The 17,367-nt window shown below is 36.3% G+C and overlaps 1 protein-coding gene across 23 annotated transcripts in view; it reads right to left on the reverse strand.

Annotated features, from left to right (window-relative positions):
• SOX6 (SRY-box transcription factor 6) overlaps nt 1–17,367 on the reverse strand; it is a 371,335-nt gene that overhangs the window by 23,196 nt on the left and 330,772 nt on the right. For all 23 annotated transcript variants that reach the window (XM_021525593.4, XM_085581448.1, XM_077784278.2 and 20 more), the window contains one exon: nt 9,702–9,810. In XM_021525593.4, the coding sequence (XP_021381268.2) occupies nt 9,702–9,810 (109 nt within the window). The remainder of the gene's footprint in view (nt 1–9,701; nt 9,811–17,367) is intronic.

Raw genomic sequence — 17,367 nt, forward strand, 5'->3', positions numbered from 1 at the left:
TGCCACTTGCAGACTTCAAGACCCTTCACAGATAATTAATTAAATGCTAACAACCCCATTCTGACATTAATGTTATTGATAAAAAAGAAATATGAATCATATTTAAATGGAAAGTTTATCAGTTTAAGTAATGATGCCAGAAGTAAGGGATTGCCAGTCATCAGATATAACAACAATCTACATTATTCAATCCACAAACATTGTTGCTGTTTCCCTTTGATATTTTATTTCATACTCAAATGAGAAAATAGAGGCCCACAGAAAGGAAAATCAAGGATGAAACAGCCCAGTTCAAGAGAAAAAATACTAACAACTATTGTTAGGCATTTGACAAGATCTATGGATTTGATTTGATTTTTCAGAAAAAAACCAGCTGGTCTACCAGCTAAGCAATTATTGTTACTATATTAATCATATTCAAAGTCAAAGCAATACAAAGACGAACACACGAATCTATTTAACATAAAAATGTTTCCATAAAAATAACAGCCTTACTGCCAGGGTAGCTGTTATTCACATCATTTCAAATTTCTCATGACATGAGTGTCACCTGGAACATCCAGAAAACACAACATTAATTTAAAACACAGGGGCTAATTCTGCAGTCTTCAGTCATCCCTAAAAGCTTTTTTGTTGAAAAAGTCCTGTTTGAACAAGGGCCATAGTGATCCATTCATACTTCAGTCAATGCTTTGTTTTGTTTTAAGATGGAGAAATGACAGATGGGAATTATGGACAGAGAAAGAAGGCAGTCTGACTTCATATTTGATGGATGCATTGTTCAAGGTGTGGCTGAACACTGTTCATTGCTTGCTCACATGCTCTTTACCAAAACAATGATTTTTAAAATCTTAAGTACAGTGTAGTTTGTAAAAGGGAATTATGTTTAACAATGGGAGAGTGTTTTACAAAACCACCTCCCTCAAATTACGTGTTATAAATAAATACAGAATACTCAGCAAAAGATTTTAGAATGTGTTGCAGCCACTGCTTTAGTGACCCATTTCCTGCATTCAGTCTTCAATAATTTGTCACCTTCTGAATGATGCAACATAACTCTTTGTATCAATATAACTAATTCCTTCCATCCAGTTTTCACTTTTCATATCAGTAATTAGCAAGGAGCTGGGGCTAGGATATGTGTATGCCATTTCTTCTTGCCTTTCACATGGGGTGCTGTTATTACAACAATTATAATGTAATTAGTAAATAATATAACATGAAGAGAAAGAAGAAAAACCAGCATGTTAACAGGAGCTGTTCTTCAGGCTAATTTTTTTAAGTGAGGTACCCCTGGGCATTTGGGATTTGTGAACAAAACCAGGAAGACATTTTTACAAATATGGCACTGGCATGTCTCAATATGTGACTACATTTACCTGATAAAAAATATAGTGTTTACATGAAAATTTACAAATCATTCCTTTTTTTAATTCCTGTGAAACCACCCCTGCCAAATTGAAAACACAATCATTTATTATTTGCAGAATTTATGAAGAGACTGCAATGCTCACACTACACACTCTTTGGACCACTGATCCTGTGAAATTAAATCAAAGTACAAATTAAGAAAATATCTTCCCCTTGCAAATTGTTCACTAGGCACGTGCTTAGACACTTTGCATATGTACATGGAAGAAAGGCAAATGATCCTAAACACTTTTCTATTTCTGAGATACTGAGGCTCCTGAAGGAGAAAACAGTTTTAGACTAAGAAAAATAGATAGTTGTAGAAAGAGAGCTTGTTTGAATGTGTACCAATTGCTTGTGCTTAGCCAGAATATATGATGCTCTTTCCTTAGTGTATTCATATTTCTGCTCCACTCCATGTGCTCAAGGATTTAAGGAAGAAGGGCAAGATTCCTCCCTCCTTCACTGACTATGATATAATGGTGATTTTCTCCATCAATTGAAAATTCAATTGTGCCTGGAAATTTTACACTATTTTATGGAGCTTCAAGCTTCTTTTGTCATATTGGAGCACTACCAAGAAACCCTGAGAGAATCAGGACCACAGGGTGTTTTACACCTGGTGGCTGTACATGAGTGTGAAAAAATGTTTTAAACCACTGAATGGCTAAATTTAATTTTTCAGTCAGTCCACCTAAAAATAGCTATGCATACTGAATGATGCTTTCAGCATTTGTGACAATAATTTTCTCATAGGTGAAGATTTTCTGTGCAAAACTGCAGCCCACATTTGCTTTTACAGCCACCTTCTAAATTCCTGAAAATAATGTTTTGCTATATAATGGAAACTGTGAAAAGGTCTGAGTTATAACTGTGCTAATAGGTACTCCTATGTAAAACTCAGGGCATTGTAAAAGTGGTCAATTGTACAACATCAAAAATCTTAAGTGTAATTTTTTAAAATAAAAATACTATTCCATAAGAATCAATCACTGTAGCTTGGAAATGTCAGACAAGAAAGCCTCATATTTAGCAGTAGAAAAAAAATACCTAAGGCAATTTAAAATCAAAAGTTAATAGTTGTGGAGGATACCCAGATTTGTTATTCTGAAAATGAAAAACATACTATATGTTAAATATTAGTGTCTTGAGAGGAATAAGTTTCAATGCTATGGAAAGATCAGTCCACACACTCCCAGCACAGGTTTTTCAGTTCCCCCTCTAAATGTTACAGGGATGTTGGCAACAATGAGATGCACGGAGAAAAGTGATGGGGTGGTTCTTAAAGACATCTTATTCCTATCTCATCTGCAGGTGTTGAGTTGAGTTGAGTTACTCTGGGGCTGGAGCACCAAATCCTATCCAACACAACTGAAATACCATGCCTAAGTACTTCATCCCAGATTCCTATCTGTTACGAGTTATTCTGGAAAATTAAGGATATCACTCAAGAATAAGGCACAATCAAATTCATGGATGTTAAAAATGGCAGCTACAATTAATGAAGGCCACATTTTAGCAACTAGCTTTATTAATATAGTAAGTCATTTTATCTTTAAATATAAAGATACAATTATTGGATTTGGCTTGCTTTGGGGTTTTGTTTTATTTTGTTTTGGGGTAGTGTTTTTGCTATCAAAGACCTATAACAAGAATTCAGGGCAATAAAAATTCCAGTACTTGAGCTTACTGTCTGGATACATTTCTTTGTTTTCAGACAGCTTTCACTGTTTTCTGATTTTCATCTTTCTCCTCTCAACTGCCATAGCAACTATTACAAATATTTATGTGTGACAAATTCTGGCACGGAGCGGAATTCTTTCCTCCGGTATTTATGAAGCACTGTCACAAAAGTAGGTGATGCTTTACCCTGCCTGTGCTACCTGCTGTTTACACTTCTGCACAGGAGGGTGTTAAATAAGTTACCTCACAGTTTTGGATCATCCTGGCAGCCTGCCAAGGTTGATCTGCCTTTAAATGTATGGTTCCCCTTCACCTGCCTCTTCAGCTGCTCATTGCCAACCTTTTTTGAAGTAGGGAAGAAACCCTCACCCTTTTGTATGAGCAATTATTTGCTGTTGGGTGTGTATGAGGTTGTTGAGGCTTTGAGCATATGGTAGAGGTGCTCCTTTAATAAAACACCTGATAGGTGTGCAAAACCCAGGCACTGGGCATGATGTCTGCTCTCTTGACAGGGAGGAAATGCCACTTTGACAGACGGAAATTGGTGGCAGTTTTTCCTCAGCCTTAGAGATCCACCTTGTGCTCCCCTTGTACCTCAGTTTTCTCATGTTTTGCCCATGTTACTTCCTCCCTGTCCTTCCTCACTTAAATCATTCCTCTCCTTCACAAAATTCCACACTCACTGCTGCTGATGCAATTACATCTACTCTTTTCTTCATCATGTTCTGGCAACTGGTTAAATAATTGATGATGCCAAACACCATTTCTTTTTCTACCATTTAATTTCCCTTGCTTTTGGAGAGGTAGAATCTCCCATTTTGCTACAACTTTCCTTGCAAAATGGCTAGCTCAAGTCAAATATGAATGGGAAGAGCTAATTTCCCACACAGGAAAAGACAGACTGTTGACTGCTAACTGCAGGGAATCTTGGGCTACTCATTGTCTTTGTATGTTGAACAAATCCATTATCTGAAATGCTGCAGAATTGGGTTCTTAAGCTTACTGATGAACTGGAATATGTTTTTCTAAAAGACAAGGTCATCTTGTTCTCCTCCAAGCCTGGACTGAGGTCCAAAATCAAGTTCAGAACAAAAACTTAACCAGAATTAATAACATTAAGCTAGGCCTTACTACTGAAACCAGTCAATTACCAATTGTTATCCAGCTTGCAACTGACTTGCAACTTTAATTTACAAGATACCAAGAACATACAGATAAAGCTTAAATCTGTGTAATCTCAAGCCATGATTTGATATGTAGAAACCCACAGTCTTTATCCCAAGGAATTTACAAGCTGAAGTAAGAGACAGTGAGCACTGCAAGGGAGGACACAGGCACTAAGGACTTGGACACTAAATCAATGAATTTAACAAGATGGGCTGATGCCAATCCCATGCTGAAGACTCTAAGAACTGACTTTACAGCTAGGTTTCACAGCAAAAGTTATCCTCTGAGAGACTTTGAAAAGTCTCATTAGTGTAATACAAGGAAAGATAAATACATAGATACAAAGTAGAGAGACAGACCTCCCCATATTCTTTAAAACTGTTTCTGTCTAAACTGGCAGACATGTCAGTACCTTTCAGGTACATGCTTACCACACACTGGTAGAATAGTATCAAAGAAAGAAGCAGCAAGTGCTAAACACAAGGTTTACAGAATCAAGAAAACGACTGTGAAAAATGTGAAGGAAAACATCAAAACAGGACCCAGAACTCTTCTTGTATGCTTTCCCAAATGGCAAACTGTGAGGCCAAATATTTAATTCACAAGCCCCTGATTCTAAAATATCAATTTGAGTGAACATGGAACTAAATGTAAAATACTAATAAGGTATTTTCATCTATTTCTTTTTGCTTTCTAAAAAATAATTTCATTTTGCAATGCATCTTATTTTCACTAAGGAAAACGAGCCACAGATAAGTTTTTTCTCTTTTACAAAATTTCACAGTGAGATAGGGGCAAAACAATAACATTCAGATGTTTTTGCTCTGAGCCTAGGATCCAATCAAGAAAATTACATTTTAATAGATCCAATTCTTTGGTATGAATGAAGATCAGGTCTTGATGGAATTTGAATCCCTGAACACAACTGCTGAAGGAAACCACAATGCAACCTGAGCTAAGGTAAAATCAGTAATTGTCAACAGAAAGGTTAGATCTACCCTGCAGATTTCTATCTACTAGAAAACAAAATCTTAACACGCTTCCTACAAATTTCCAAGAATTTGACTACAGCCACAAAACCAGAAAGATCCATTAACATTGAAAACATTTTACAATTCAAAAGATCTCCCAAAAGTGAGCATCTGTGAAAGGAAAATCTTTTTCTAGACCTCAAACCAAAAAACTTATTCACATCATCCAATATTCTCACTAACTGAGAACTAGATACTTAAGTATTTAGTATGCTAAATACTTTGGTATTACACACTGGTCAGCTGATGGATGTCAGTCATGTTTGTTCAAGAGAGGGTTTAGCTACAGCTACATTCAAAGCTGTCTTGGTGTGTCCATCCCTGTCTGTTATATTTCAGCACTGACAATTTCAAATGCACAAAATTATGAAGCCACCTACAGAAAGAATGTTTCATTTAAAGTCTCAGTGTTTTCAGGCGGGAAAAAAATCTTATTTAGTTCTCTAATTGGCTGTTTATAATTTTGGATACCAGTCACCAAATGTTTATGAGGCTTTCAAATCATGTTTTTGCATTTTGCTAGCTATAAATGTATCATGTATTTTAACATGGCAACTGGGATTTCAGGTAATGATACAAGTCTAACAGCTGTGGATAATTCATCAATGGTGTCACAATAAATAGCAATATTTTAAATACAGTTTGAGCATGATTTTTTATGTAGTTAGCTCAGTCCTGCTGGTGGCTAAGGAAGTAATAGAAATATTAATTTATGTTATATTTAATATAAAACTATTGCTAATTATTTTCAGGCCTCCATTCAGATCACTGTTAGCTCATTATGAGCAACACAAACTTTGAAGACAACTTTGTATCTCTGAAAGTACAGCTAGCTACCATTAATTAAATCTCACCTTTAATTAATCTTAAAAAGGTTTTCACACACTGGGCAGGGACAATGAGCTAAAAAAATCACATTCTATACTATTTCATATTTATCTAATTTCTAAATTTAAATAATTTCAATAGTTATAATTTATGACTAAAAAAAAAAACACCTGTAGCTTCAGCTTCTGGTCAATAAGCCAGTACCACAAGCACTCCTAAAATTACAGGAAAACATGACTCTGATCATGTCAGACTCAGATCACCACCATATGTTATAGAAAAGAGAAATCATTGCTAGATACTGTTACAAAGGCATTCCACAAAACAGAAGTCTGATATGTCTTCTAACAAATTACATGAACCTTAAATGTTGTGTCAAAATTATGGGAATCAGGAGCACTTCCCACGTCTGGTCTGTCTCAAATGCCTGCTGGGATGGACAGACATGCACCATGTCCCTGCACCCCTTGGTTTCCTATGGAAATGTAGGTGCCCAGGTAGGCAGGGAGTGGAATTGCACTTCCACAGCCCCTTTGCTCTAGACCACTGGGGAGGATTAGAATACAACCCAAACTGAATTTTCCCCCTCTTTATGGGCAGCAGTGGGACTAAATTTGGAATCCTTAGCTCAGGAAAAAACCTGTTATACCACTGCCCCATCCTTACACCTGCCCCCACCACCCTTTTAAAAGAACACTCTGCAAATTGTTAATATCTTTCTGCAAATTGTTAATATCTTTCCTAAATGTAGTGAATTTCATAACTCTGAAGTCCTACAATTCTGGTGACAAGAGTAAAACCACCTGGCAGATCTAACATCCATCCACTCACTCTGTCACAACTGCACCTGGGCCTCAGAGATCTGGATGTATTTTTGACAAGAAAACACAGGGTATCAAAAGTTGGCCATCAATATGTCACTTCAGAAATCTTTATTCCTTGTTTTATATGTGTAAAAGCACAGATAAAGCACAGAAATATTAGCTAAAGATTTCTACAGCAACCTGCATTCAAGCAGTATCTAAAAAATAGGGGAAAAAAAAAGATTTAAAGTAAAAATGACAATACAGAAAGGAAGGTGTGAAACACATGAAGCCTTTGAAGAACATGACTGTGCCTATTAGGAACCTCTGACATTCAGCTGAGATTGTGACTGTGGCAACACAATGAAATGCAGCAAGGCGTTCTTAGAGGAGGTGAAAGAAGAGAAACAAAGCTGGTGAGAGGTCTGGAGCACAAGTCTGGTGAGGAGAGGCTGATGGGGCTGAGGGTGGTTAGCCTGGAGGGAAGGAGGCTCAGGAGGACCTTATCACTACGACAACACAAAAGAAAGCTGCAGAGGTGGGGTCAGTATTTTTTTGCAAGGAAGAAGTGATAGGACAAGAGGAAATGGCCTCAAGTCGTGCCAGGGCAGGTTTAGATTTGATATAAAGGAAACATTTCTTCATCAAAAGAGTTGTCAAGCATTGGAACATGCTGCCCCGGGAAGTGGCTGAGTCACCATCCCTTTCAAAGGTATTTAAAAGATGTAGCACTCTGGGACATGGATTCATGTGAATCTGGCAATGCTAGGTTGGACTTGATGATCCTAAGGGTGTTTTCCAAACTAAATGATTCTATGATTCTAAAGAATAAGCTTTTAAGTTTCATAGTAACCCAGGGTTGAAGTTTGGAAGCACAAAATAATAGGAAGACGTATAAAAACCTTTGACAAACCTAGAAAGATCTGTAATAGTTTCACAATAATTGGAAGCTGGACAGAATCTGTAGCATGGTACAGGATATCAGAGACCACAGTTTAACTGCTGATATTTCAGTAGCACTGTCTGCAATGCACTTCCACTGTAAATTACATTAGGTAGAAGTGCCATCTCTTAGCCTGCTTGCCAAATATAAGGGGCAAAACTCAGGTTATATTCTGAATGTATTTTTCTTCAATGCAGCTAACATCCAAATTCACCTTGTCTACAACGAGAAGGACAAATAAGCAACTCAGTTTAGAACTCCTGCCAATATTTTTCTCCAGATCAGCAGCACTATGAACCCAGCATCTCTTTTCAGAGCTACCTCTTGGCTGCTAAACAAATTCTGGAAATCTGAATCCATTCATGAACTTGGATTTCTAATGTGGCAAGGCACCATGCCTCAAAGTGCCCCCTCCAGTAGCTCTAGAAAGACATGCACACTGTCCTTAAACTGGCACACATCACTGTAGCTTGGGTTACACGTGGCAAAGCTTCTCTCTGCCCTATCCAATAACAGGGGAGGCTGCCACTGCCACAGGGAGTATCAAGACACTAAATTAAGGACACTAGGAAGAGAATGGATGAATTGAAGGAAATTAGCTAAACCAACAATGGGGTCAGAGACCTGATGTCATGTAAACCAGTCACTGTTTATCTGTAAGATTCCCCTTGCAGCTTTTCAACCAAACTGACCAAAAAAAATATCCTTCAACATGTTGAAATATGAAATATTGCTGCTGGATGACTGCTTCTTTATAAATGATTGGTCAAAAGCTTTGGAAAGTCCATGTATCTCCTGATTATTAAAAAAAAAAAAAAAGAATAATTGCAAAACACCCATCTGAGTTATTTTTTGTCTATATTCTGTTTGGTTTTTTTCTATTTACAGATGATACATCAGGGGCAAATCAAATTGTATTAAGGATGAATAAATGAAGATCATAAATAATAGCTCCCCAAAGTTTACTGGTCCTATTATTTTGATCCAAGGTAAAAAGAAGACTTTGAATTTGTCAGATGTTTGGATACTAATGGAAAATTCAGAGGTATTTTAACCATCTTAAGCCATAACTAGAATTTCCCCAGTATAAAATCTCAAACAGAAGTAAATTGAGGGGGGGAATATCCTGCATAATATTTTATCTGAATAGTACATTAATCTTCTGACAGGTAGAACTCCTACATATGTACATGTGCCATAGGGTAGAGAGGATACCAGTGACATTCACTTCCAGAGCATGCATGCTAGAAACTCAGCTCAGTCCTGATGAACACTGACTTCCACCTGGGGCTTGAAACATATATATATATATAAAACTCTCACTGAAATGAGTGCACTGAAGGCTTATATAATGAAAAAGACATTTTCATACAGAAAATGTGAAGTATTTTTCCATTATAATTTGATAGCTGCCTATGAATGGAATTCTGCTTGCTAAATCTTGAATAGGTGCTGCACAAGGGGTAGATTTCTGAAAATACTCTAACCTTCTTCAAAATTGCTAAACACAAAAAAAAGGGTGAATATTTATCCTTCCTGAGATAATTTTCTCAATATCTCCTAAAATTTTAGTAAGAGTGTAAAATGCAAACACTTATTCTGCAGCTGCTTGGGGGAAAGACAGCTGTGTTGCAGAAGGGCCAAAAGGGCTACACAATCCTCTTCATGTCTCCACACTTTGTTATGGGTTTACTAAAATCTCACAAATTCAGACAGAAATCGATCAAGTGTTACCCTGGAATGTAACATAGGCAGTACTTATGACACTGGCAGCATTTCAGCCACATCATCCTGTGGTGCAGTGTTCAATAGCCCATGGTCAAACTCACAACTCACCTTCTGCATCTTCTGGCCTTGTAAGATCGATGACACCGGGGCCAATTTTTCCATCTTCATTGGGTTTCCCTGTTAACTGAGGGCCTAAATTTTCAAACCTTGTTCTTTCCTGGAAAAGAACAGAAGGACTCTTAATGTTCCATATAGGAAAGTTCTCATTATATGCCAGTGCATATGGATATGCATTGATACATGCCTTATTTTTTAAATCTGAACAAATAATGAATGCATCTAATTAGAATTTTAGCTCAGGGACAATTTTTTTCTTTTTTTTTTTTTTTTACAGATTCTGAATGTTTGCATTTATGAAAATCAGTTTTAAATGTGAAACATATACAGAAACTTTGAGATTATTTTGATCTGCAGTGCCATAATGCATAAACGATTGTACATGCAAATACAAAACACTCTTGGCAGCACACAGTGCTGATCGATGCTGCTCACTTTGCCTTTCCACTTATTCTCCAACTTAAACTGAAAAAGACAATCGGCATTTGGGAAACATGAAAATTCAGAAGCTGAAAGAAGAGTTTGTATTAAAATGCGCTGGTATTTTAATGAAAAAAAAGGACTTTTTCCCCACTCTGAGATTTAAGTTTGCATTCATACCTCTGTGAAAACACAAGTCTGAATTTTATGCAGAGGTTTGAAAGACAAATATTTGAAATAAGAAATAATAGAGGACAGAACCAATATTATTTTGTCTAGAAATTTAAGTTTTAACTCAGTGAATAGGGAACTTAAGAAGACAAAAAAGGAAAAAAAGAAGAAAAGGAAAATGAATGCCCACTCCCAGAAAAAAAAAGAAAGCTTTTGAGAGCTGGAGATCTCCATAGGAAACCTGGAACCAGAAAATGGAAACTGAAAGGTATTTTATACATGAACCCAGTTCCTCACTCACGCCTGGACAAGGGCACTCTAAAGGCAGTGTAATATTGTCTCTCAATAGTGGTCTCTGTAGTGCTGTGTATCAGTGGCAGAGTGTTCAATGGTTATCATTAATTTAGCATTCTCATTTGAAGGAACATAGCATGTTTTCCCTCTTGCCTTGTTGTTACCTCTTCAGATTAAACTTGGCATTATGTTGTACTTGTGAATGAATGAGACCTTGTTGTTCATTACTATGAAACAATATTAAATGTCATGTCAGCTTGAATTTAGAGACGTGAAATACCAGCTTTCGGCTCCACGAACAGTTTCTCCATGTTATACTTAATGCATTATGCAGAAGTAGAGTGCTGACTGCTGTTCAGTCTATTGTTCAGTGACCTAGTTCTGTGCTGTGCCTGCTAGACTCAAGGAGAAAACATTGGGAGACTCTCTCCCAAAAGATGGTAGAAACTTGGAAATGTTCTTCAGGACAAAACACGGCCTTGACTCCTCATTTGCTCCACTTCCAACCTCTCCTGCTTTCCAATATTATTATTTTTCTATTGTCGTTGTGTTTCAGCCATGAAACCCCATCAGGAAAAGTGAGGAATGTTTTGATTCCTCATGCTTTCGGTTCCTTCAGCCATGGATTTTTAAAAATTATTCTCTGTTTAATTTGCAGAGGAAAAGAAAGCTCAGTCTGACACTGGATTTGCCACAACAAGCAGCTGAGGCATTTCAGGTACTAAACACATTTCCAAAAGTTCCTCAGAATCTCCCAGTTGTCAGACAAAGTAACTTTGCATTTTGTATTTGGTTAATTACTTCACTTGTTTTCTTCTGTAAAATCCATGGTTGAAGAAGGAGCTTGCATACACAAAGGAACTCAAGAGAAGAGAAAGAGTTACAAATAAAATTTGACTGTAGAAAGGCACTACAATACTAGAGGCACAATATTTTGCTGAAAAATGTTGTACAATGTAACAATACACCTGAATCATCAGGATGGGATCTGGCTTACTTGTAGAGAGAATGAAAAATAACTTTATCAAGGACACTGTGTTCCATTGCAAAGGGCTGATTTGCAGTTGAGATAAAAACAAAGATCAGTGCTAAGAAAACAGCTTTTGGCACATTTATTTTCTCTTTCAAAATATTTGCACTAAAAGCTTTTTTTAAAGGATGTTAATACAGCACCTGCAGTATTCTTGGAAGAACAGCCTTTTAGTGTGTTTCAGAAAAAGAAGAAATACCTTTCTTCTATAAAAATCAACAGATCCAGCTACATATCAATATGCACATTTGGAATATCTTTCTAGTCATTCATTCCCTTTGATTTTACCAGAAAATATTCTCTTGCAAAAAAAAAAAAAAAAAAAAAAGGAAAAAAAAAAAGAAAAAAGAAAAAGAAGGAAAAAAGAAAAAGGAAAAGTTTCTGCAAGAACATCAATATTTTGACATGGAAGGAGAAATGGGAAAATTGTATAAGGTTCAGAATCACTAAAATGAAAGCACTTATGCCATAAAAATACCTGCTCTTGTCAAACAAAGGAGCTGTATTTATAGTTATTTTATAACACCCTCCTAATTCATTAGATTCTTTAACAAAGATATATATATATTTAGTCTTTGAAATGTCTTTTAAATTCATTCCTTTTCTTGCTTTTTTACTTAAAATAATCATCATAGTGATAGAAAAAAATGGTCAATATTTGTATTGGGATTACACAAATTCAGAGGACGTTAAAAAATAGGAAAATCTTCCTTAATACTAAAAATGCTTTTATCTAGAAGATGCCTTTACAATTCCATGAAACACAAGAAATTCATATAACATTTATTATAAGAGAAGAAACTTGTCCCACTAAGCTCAAATCCTTTTCAGTGGGATTTGTCTTTGCCCCCATCTTTAACTCATCCTAGAGAAAATAGACTAAAAATCTTTTAAAAGTACATGTTTCCCCTAATATGACTGAGAGGAAGATTGATTCTCTACTTCATATTCCTAGATTTAAGAGAAAAAAAAAGACATTCCTTCATTAAAAATAAATGCTTATACATAGCTGCACAAACAAATATGTTACCTACACATTCATTACATCTGCACATGTGTACATCAACTACTGGATCTATTGCTGCCTGCCAAACCTCCATTAGCAGAAAATTTTGGTGAGTTTGTTATAAAGTGCACTGCTATGGACAGTGTAGGTGTTTTTTCTCCCCTGTGAAAAGCGCTTTTGACCCCTATTTTGAACAGATTTTTTTTCCCTATATTCGTACAGGCTATGGAGATTATATTCTAGAGTTATGGTAAGTTTTTCCATTTAAATGTCAAAAAAAAGTTTTAGGATATGACACAGACAACCCTTTCTCATGACAAGAGCAACACAGTCAGTTGGAGTTTGCATTCGGAAACTGAAAGCACTTCCCAACACAAATCAGATCCTTTGTGCTTCTTTATACTTTGAACATGTAGTAAAAAGAATGTTTTCTTCAAAATGAGAAAAAGAAACAAAAAAGGACCTTCTTAGCAGCCAAACCTTAATTTTCCATTCTGTGATATGATTAGGCACTTATTTATGCGTTGTCAGTCACAAACATGCAGAAAACGTAAAAGTTATTGAAAAAATTAAAGTCTGCTCAACTGTCTTGCAGGACTGTTGGTTCTCTAAGTGCTTTGAAATTATGATGTATGAGGTAGATGTTGCATATTAAATAAAGATATTTAAATTATAAAGCCCCCGTTAGTGAGAGCTGATGAATGTTAAATGTTATGAGCCACAAGGCTGTGGCATCCATCATATTCACATATTATCACAGTCAGTGATGGAGCAGCCCCAGTGATGACAGATAGACTGCTAGATAGTTATCCCTTATTTCCAGCGTCGCCAAGCAAGCCTTGCAACCCCTTGGGCATTATTTTTAGCTTTGCATTAAATTAGCAACTTTTCCGTCACGTTCTGCCAGAAAGTATCAATTCTTTCTTCACGTGTGGAAGGTAAGAAGAATGATTCAGTGAAGTGGGGAGTAAAGCAAAAGGAAGCCTTAGCCCCTGCCTCTGAAAAGGCTGCAAACTTCAAATGACTAGAAACAAATATAAAATTGTGATCTTGTGAAAGAACAGCAATGAAACAGTAAGCACACAATAATGGCTTTTCTCTGCACTTAGATAAAAGCTGAATTTTTGATGTGCACAGTATATTTTCATAAAATTTTATATACTATGTTTTATACACTTATTGGCTATTCCATAATAATGTGTGTGCTAACAGTAAAATTGCTCTTAAATTTATGTGTGTTATTTATACGTTCCCATGTAACAATGCTTTTTGTTGTAAAAAATATTCTGTTTATTAATGTAACTTTACAACCACTGCATCCAGAATCCGTGGTAAATTAATGACATTTTTATTATTTTATAGTGTCATTAAATTTTTACTGATCACTCCATCAAACAGAAGCAATAAAGGCCATAATGCAAACTGGGACACTTAGATCAGGGGAGCAGGAAGGCATTCCATATAGTCTGAAGTAAACTGCTTGCCATAAATGATATTTATACCATCTTTAAGGATGTGAGAATACTTGGACAAGTTTGGCAAAACTGTTTCTGTAGTACTGTGGATTGTGTACTTAAATAACAGTTTACTTGCCAGCGAGACAATTTTTTTTTCAAACCATATGCGAGAAGATGACTGATTGCATCCATCTCTTGAAAAATAATATATGAAACGTAATAATACACTGGGCACCCCTCCCTTCTGGATTACCAAGACTGATCTGACTATACCCATGCCTCAAATTATTTCAACATGCTTGCTTTTTCCACATCTGAAATGTATGCTTAGCCTGAAATGGAAAATGGCATGCATACTGATCGTTGTGTAAAAGATTTAAAATATATATCTTTTTTTGCAAACAAATACTTTTATTGAAGTAGACGTGTTTGGACAATGATGTAATACCTTTATTTCAATAGTCTAGCATGGAAGCAGTTACCCAACATCAATTTAAAGAGGCAGTTTCTAGAAATCAAATTAATATGGGTCATTCACAGAAGCCACAGAACATATGACTGAAGGGATATTATTTCTTCTGAGGACAGTGCTTTAGTTAGAATAACTACAAATAATTATCACATGTTGTCTTTATGTATGGAATGTATTTCAATTAAATTATTCTATACTAAACGTTCTAGTATCTTATTTGCTAACTGTGATCTATTCCCTTCATGTACCATGGACAGTAAACAACCAGCAAACAACTTAATGTATTCAAAAGATGAAAAGGACATTTTCAGTAGAATACAGAGAAAATTATTCCCAGTTTGAATGAGGAGGAATTACAACTCCTTTTTTCCCCCTCCCTGAAAACTCAAGATACAAATGCCCCAAGCTTTTCACCTTTTTCTTACTACTTTTTAACAGCTGGGACTGAAAAGTTAAATTACCCTCCACTTAGAATCTTTTGCAACGTTTTGGCACAGCAGGGATAATTACAAATTGACTTTCAGCCTTATCTCTGGATATTTTAGTTATTACGGGTGGGAAGTTTAAACATTAACCTTATTACAACAATGTCAATCATCCCACTGGTGTGCAGGCATGCAACTTCTGGAATTCTTTGGATAGCAGAGGAGATAAACACAATAGTGGCACTATTGTTACAATTAAAAACATGGCCCTTGGTTTTGCAGAACTGTGGTGAATTCCTAGGACCCATTTTCAATCTCATAGCACTGGGAGCTGCTCCAAAAAGCAGAAGAAATTAAATTAGCAAAGCAGGCAAACTTATTGTAGGAATGCTGTTATTTTAAGATATTACAAGATACAAGATACAATCCTTTTCCAAGGATTTACAGGTTTTAGGACTGAAGGATATGCTGACACCTATGATGTTGACACAACCTGCTCTTTCTTTATTTTTTCTCTAAGTGAAACATCTGAATTCAAGATCTCAGGGACCAAGAGAGGCACAGTGAGTGATTTTTCACCCTGAAATACTGCTACTTCCAGGTTTTGAAGGTCCCTATGCTGTCCATAAACTGTTCCAGTAATATCTTTGAATACTGAACATACAGCATGGACCAGCATCCCTGCAACAGACTACAGATTTGTATCACATTGCAGTGCCTCAAAGCAAACAGCTTGCTTGAAAAGATGTGGGGAGAGAGAAGCCATAGGTCTCCTTTTAAATATATTCTTCCATCTTAAAGCATAACTGACAAGTAAGAGGTTAAAAGCAGATAACAGGGAGTTTACAGTAAACTTTCTTTGCCTGCCTGGCAAGCCTCAGCTGGCTTCCATGTGACAGTGTGACATGGGCAGGACCATCATAAGCAGAAAATACTCCAAAGTTGTTCAGAAACAGAATCTCACAGTGATTGTCACATTATGAAACTTCTTTTAAGAACCAGGTTCTGGAGTCAAAGTTGAGACTCGCAATTTCATCAAAATTTCAAGTGTCTAGAAAAAACTCTAGTCTAGAAACCAGTGGGCTAAAGCCACAAAAAATATCCCCAGATAAGTAAATACCAGTGCATATAGCCTACTTGTAAACACTGTCTTCAGCTAATTATTTTGGAAGCCTGATTTTAAGGATCAGAATTCCAAGAGCTTCTTCTCAGCTAGTGTGAGCAGTAGCCATCTTGATCTTGAACACAAATAAGAAGGATTTAAATGAATTCTCTGATGATCAGGAGCACTCAGCAGATACTAAGATGTTTATAGACATCAGTGCATGGAAGCCTGCTTTTAGTATGAAGTCTATCAATTCAAAACTACTTCTTAAAGGGAAAAAAAAAAAAAAAAAAAGAACTGATAGCACATCTAAGAAAGCAAATATCCACCTAAGGAGAGTCTTATGCCCTCCTGCACATGAAATATTGCCATCTCCATAACTATTGCCATGCTTGCAGGGACTCCTAAGCTATGGATCTGCCCTGGTTAGATTACTTTCAACAGGATTACTGCATTTACTGAGCTCCCTTAACCAAATGCTTTATGTCTTTGTTCATATGGTTTTAATATGGTTTTAACCAATTGCAAGGTTATTTATAAGTTTGCAACTCCCCAGTAGTTAGAGTTATGAAGCGTTCAGACTTAAGCATATCCAGTTGTGTGGTAACCCAACTACTGCTTTCATGCGGTTTCCAACTTTTTATTCATGTACAAAGGCATCATGCATGGCAGCATCTGAGACCATTGTGATTAACTCTTTGTTTCAGCAGTAAACTCAGGCTGCAGCCTACAGTAAAATTACATACTGACTAAAAGGTAAGCTTAAAAAGGAAATGGGAAAAAGAAAATCACGCAAACTGTGAAATTCCACCACAGGCTGAGGAGAGATTAGTCCTTAAAAAACAAAGGGACAATCAATTAAATTAGCAGCTGGTAAATGAAAAGCAAACAAAAGGAGTTACTACTTTACACTTAGCATAATTCTCTATGAATGCTGTAGAATTTGCCAGGGGTCAGAAAGAGTCCAAAGCTTGGTCTGTCACTTGTTTCTAAAAAAGCTGGATAATTTTATGACTGTTAATAACATTTGTAGTAACACATGCTAAGGTAATCAAACCTCATGTTCCAGAGTGTAAGCTATTCAACTGTTGAGTCAAAGAGAAATCCCCTTGTCCTCTCTGTTACTCCCTTCCCTCCTGACCAACTCCACAGATGATTAACTGGGAGCCTTCTAGGGAGAGAAGTTAATTTTCTTTTGTAACATTGCTAAATTTAAGGAAGAGCTGGTAAATGATATAGATCAAATCTATAATCTACCTTGTAATTAGAAGGAATAT

Source organism: Lonchura striata, chromosome 5, assembly GCF_050655825.1.
Source record: "Lonchura striata isolate lonStrDom1 chromosome 5, ASM5065582v1, whole genome shotgun sequence".
NCBI classification, from domain to species: Eukaryota; Metazoa; Chordata; class Aves; order Passeriformes; family Estrildidae; genus Lonchura; species Lonchura striata.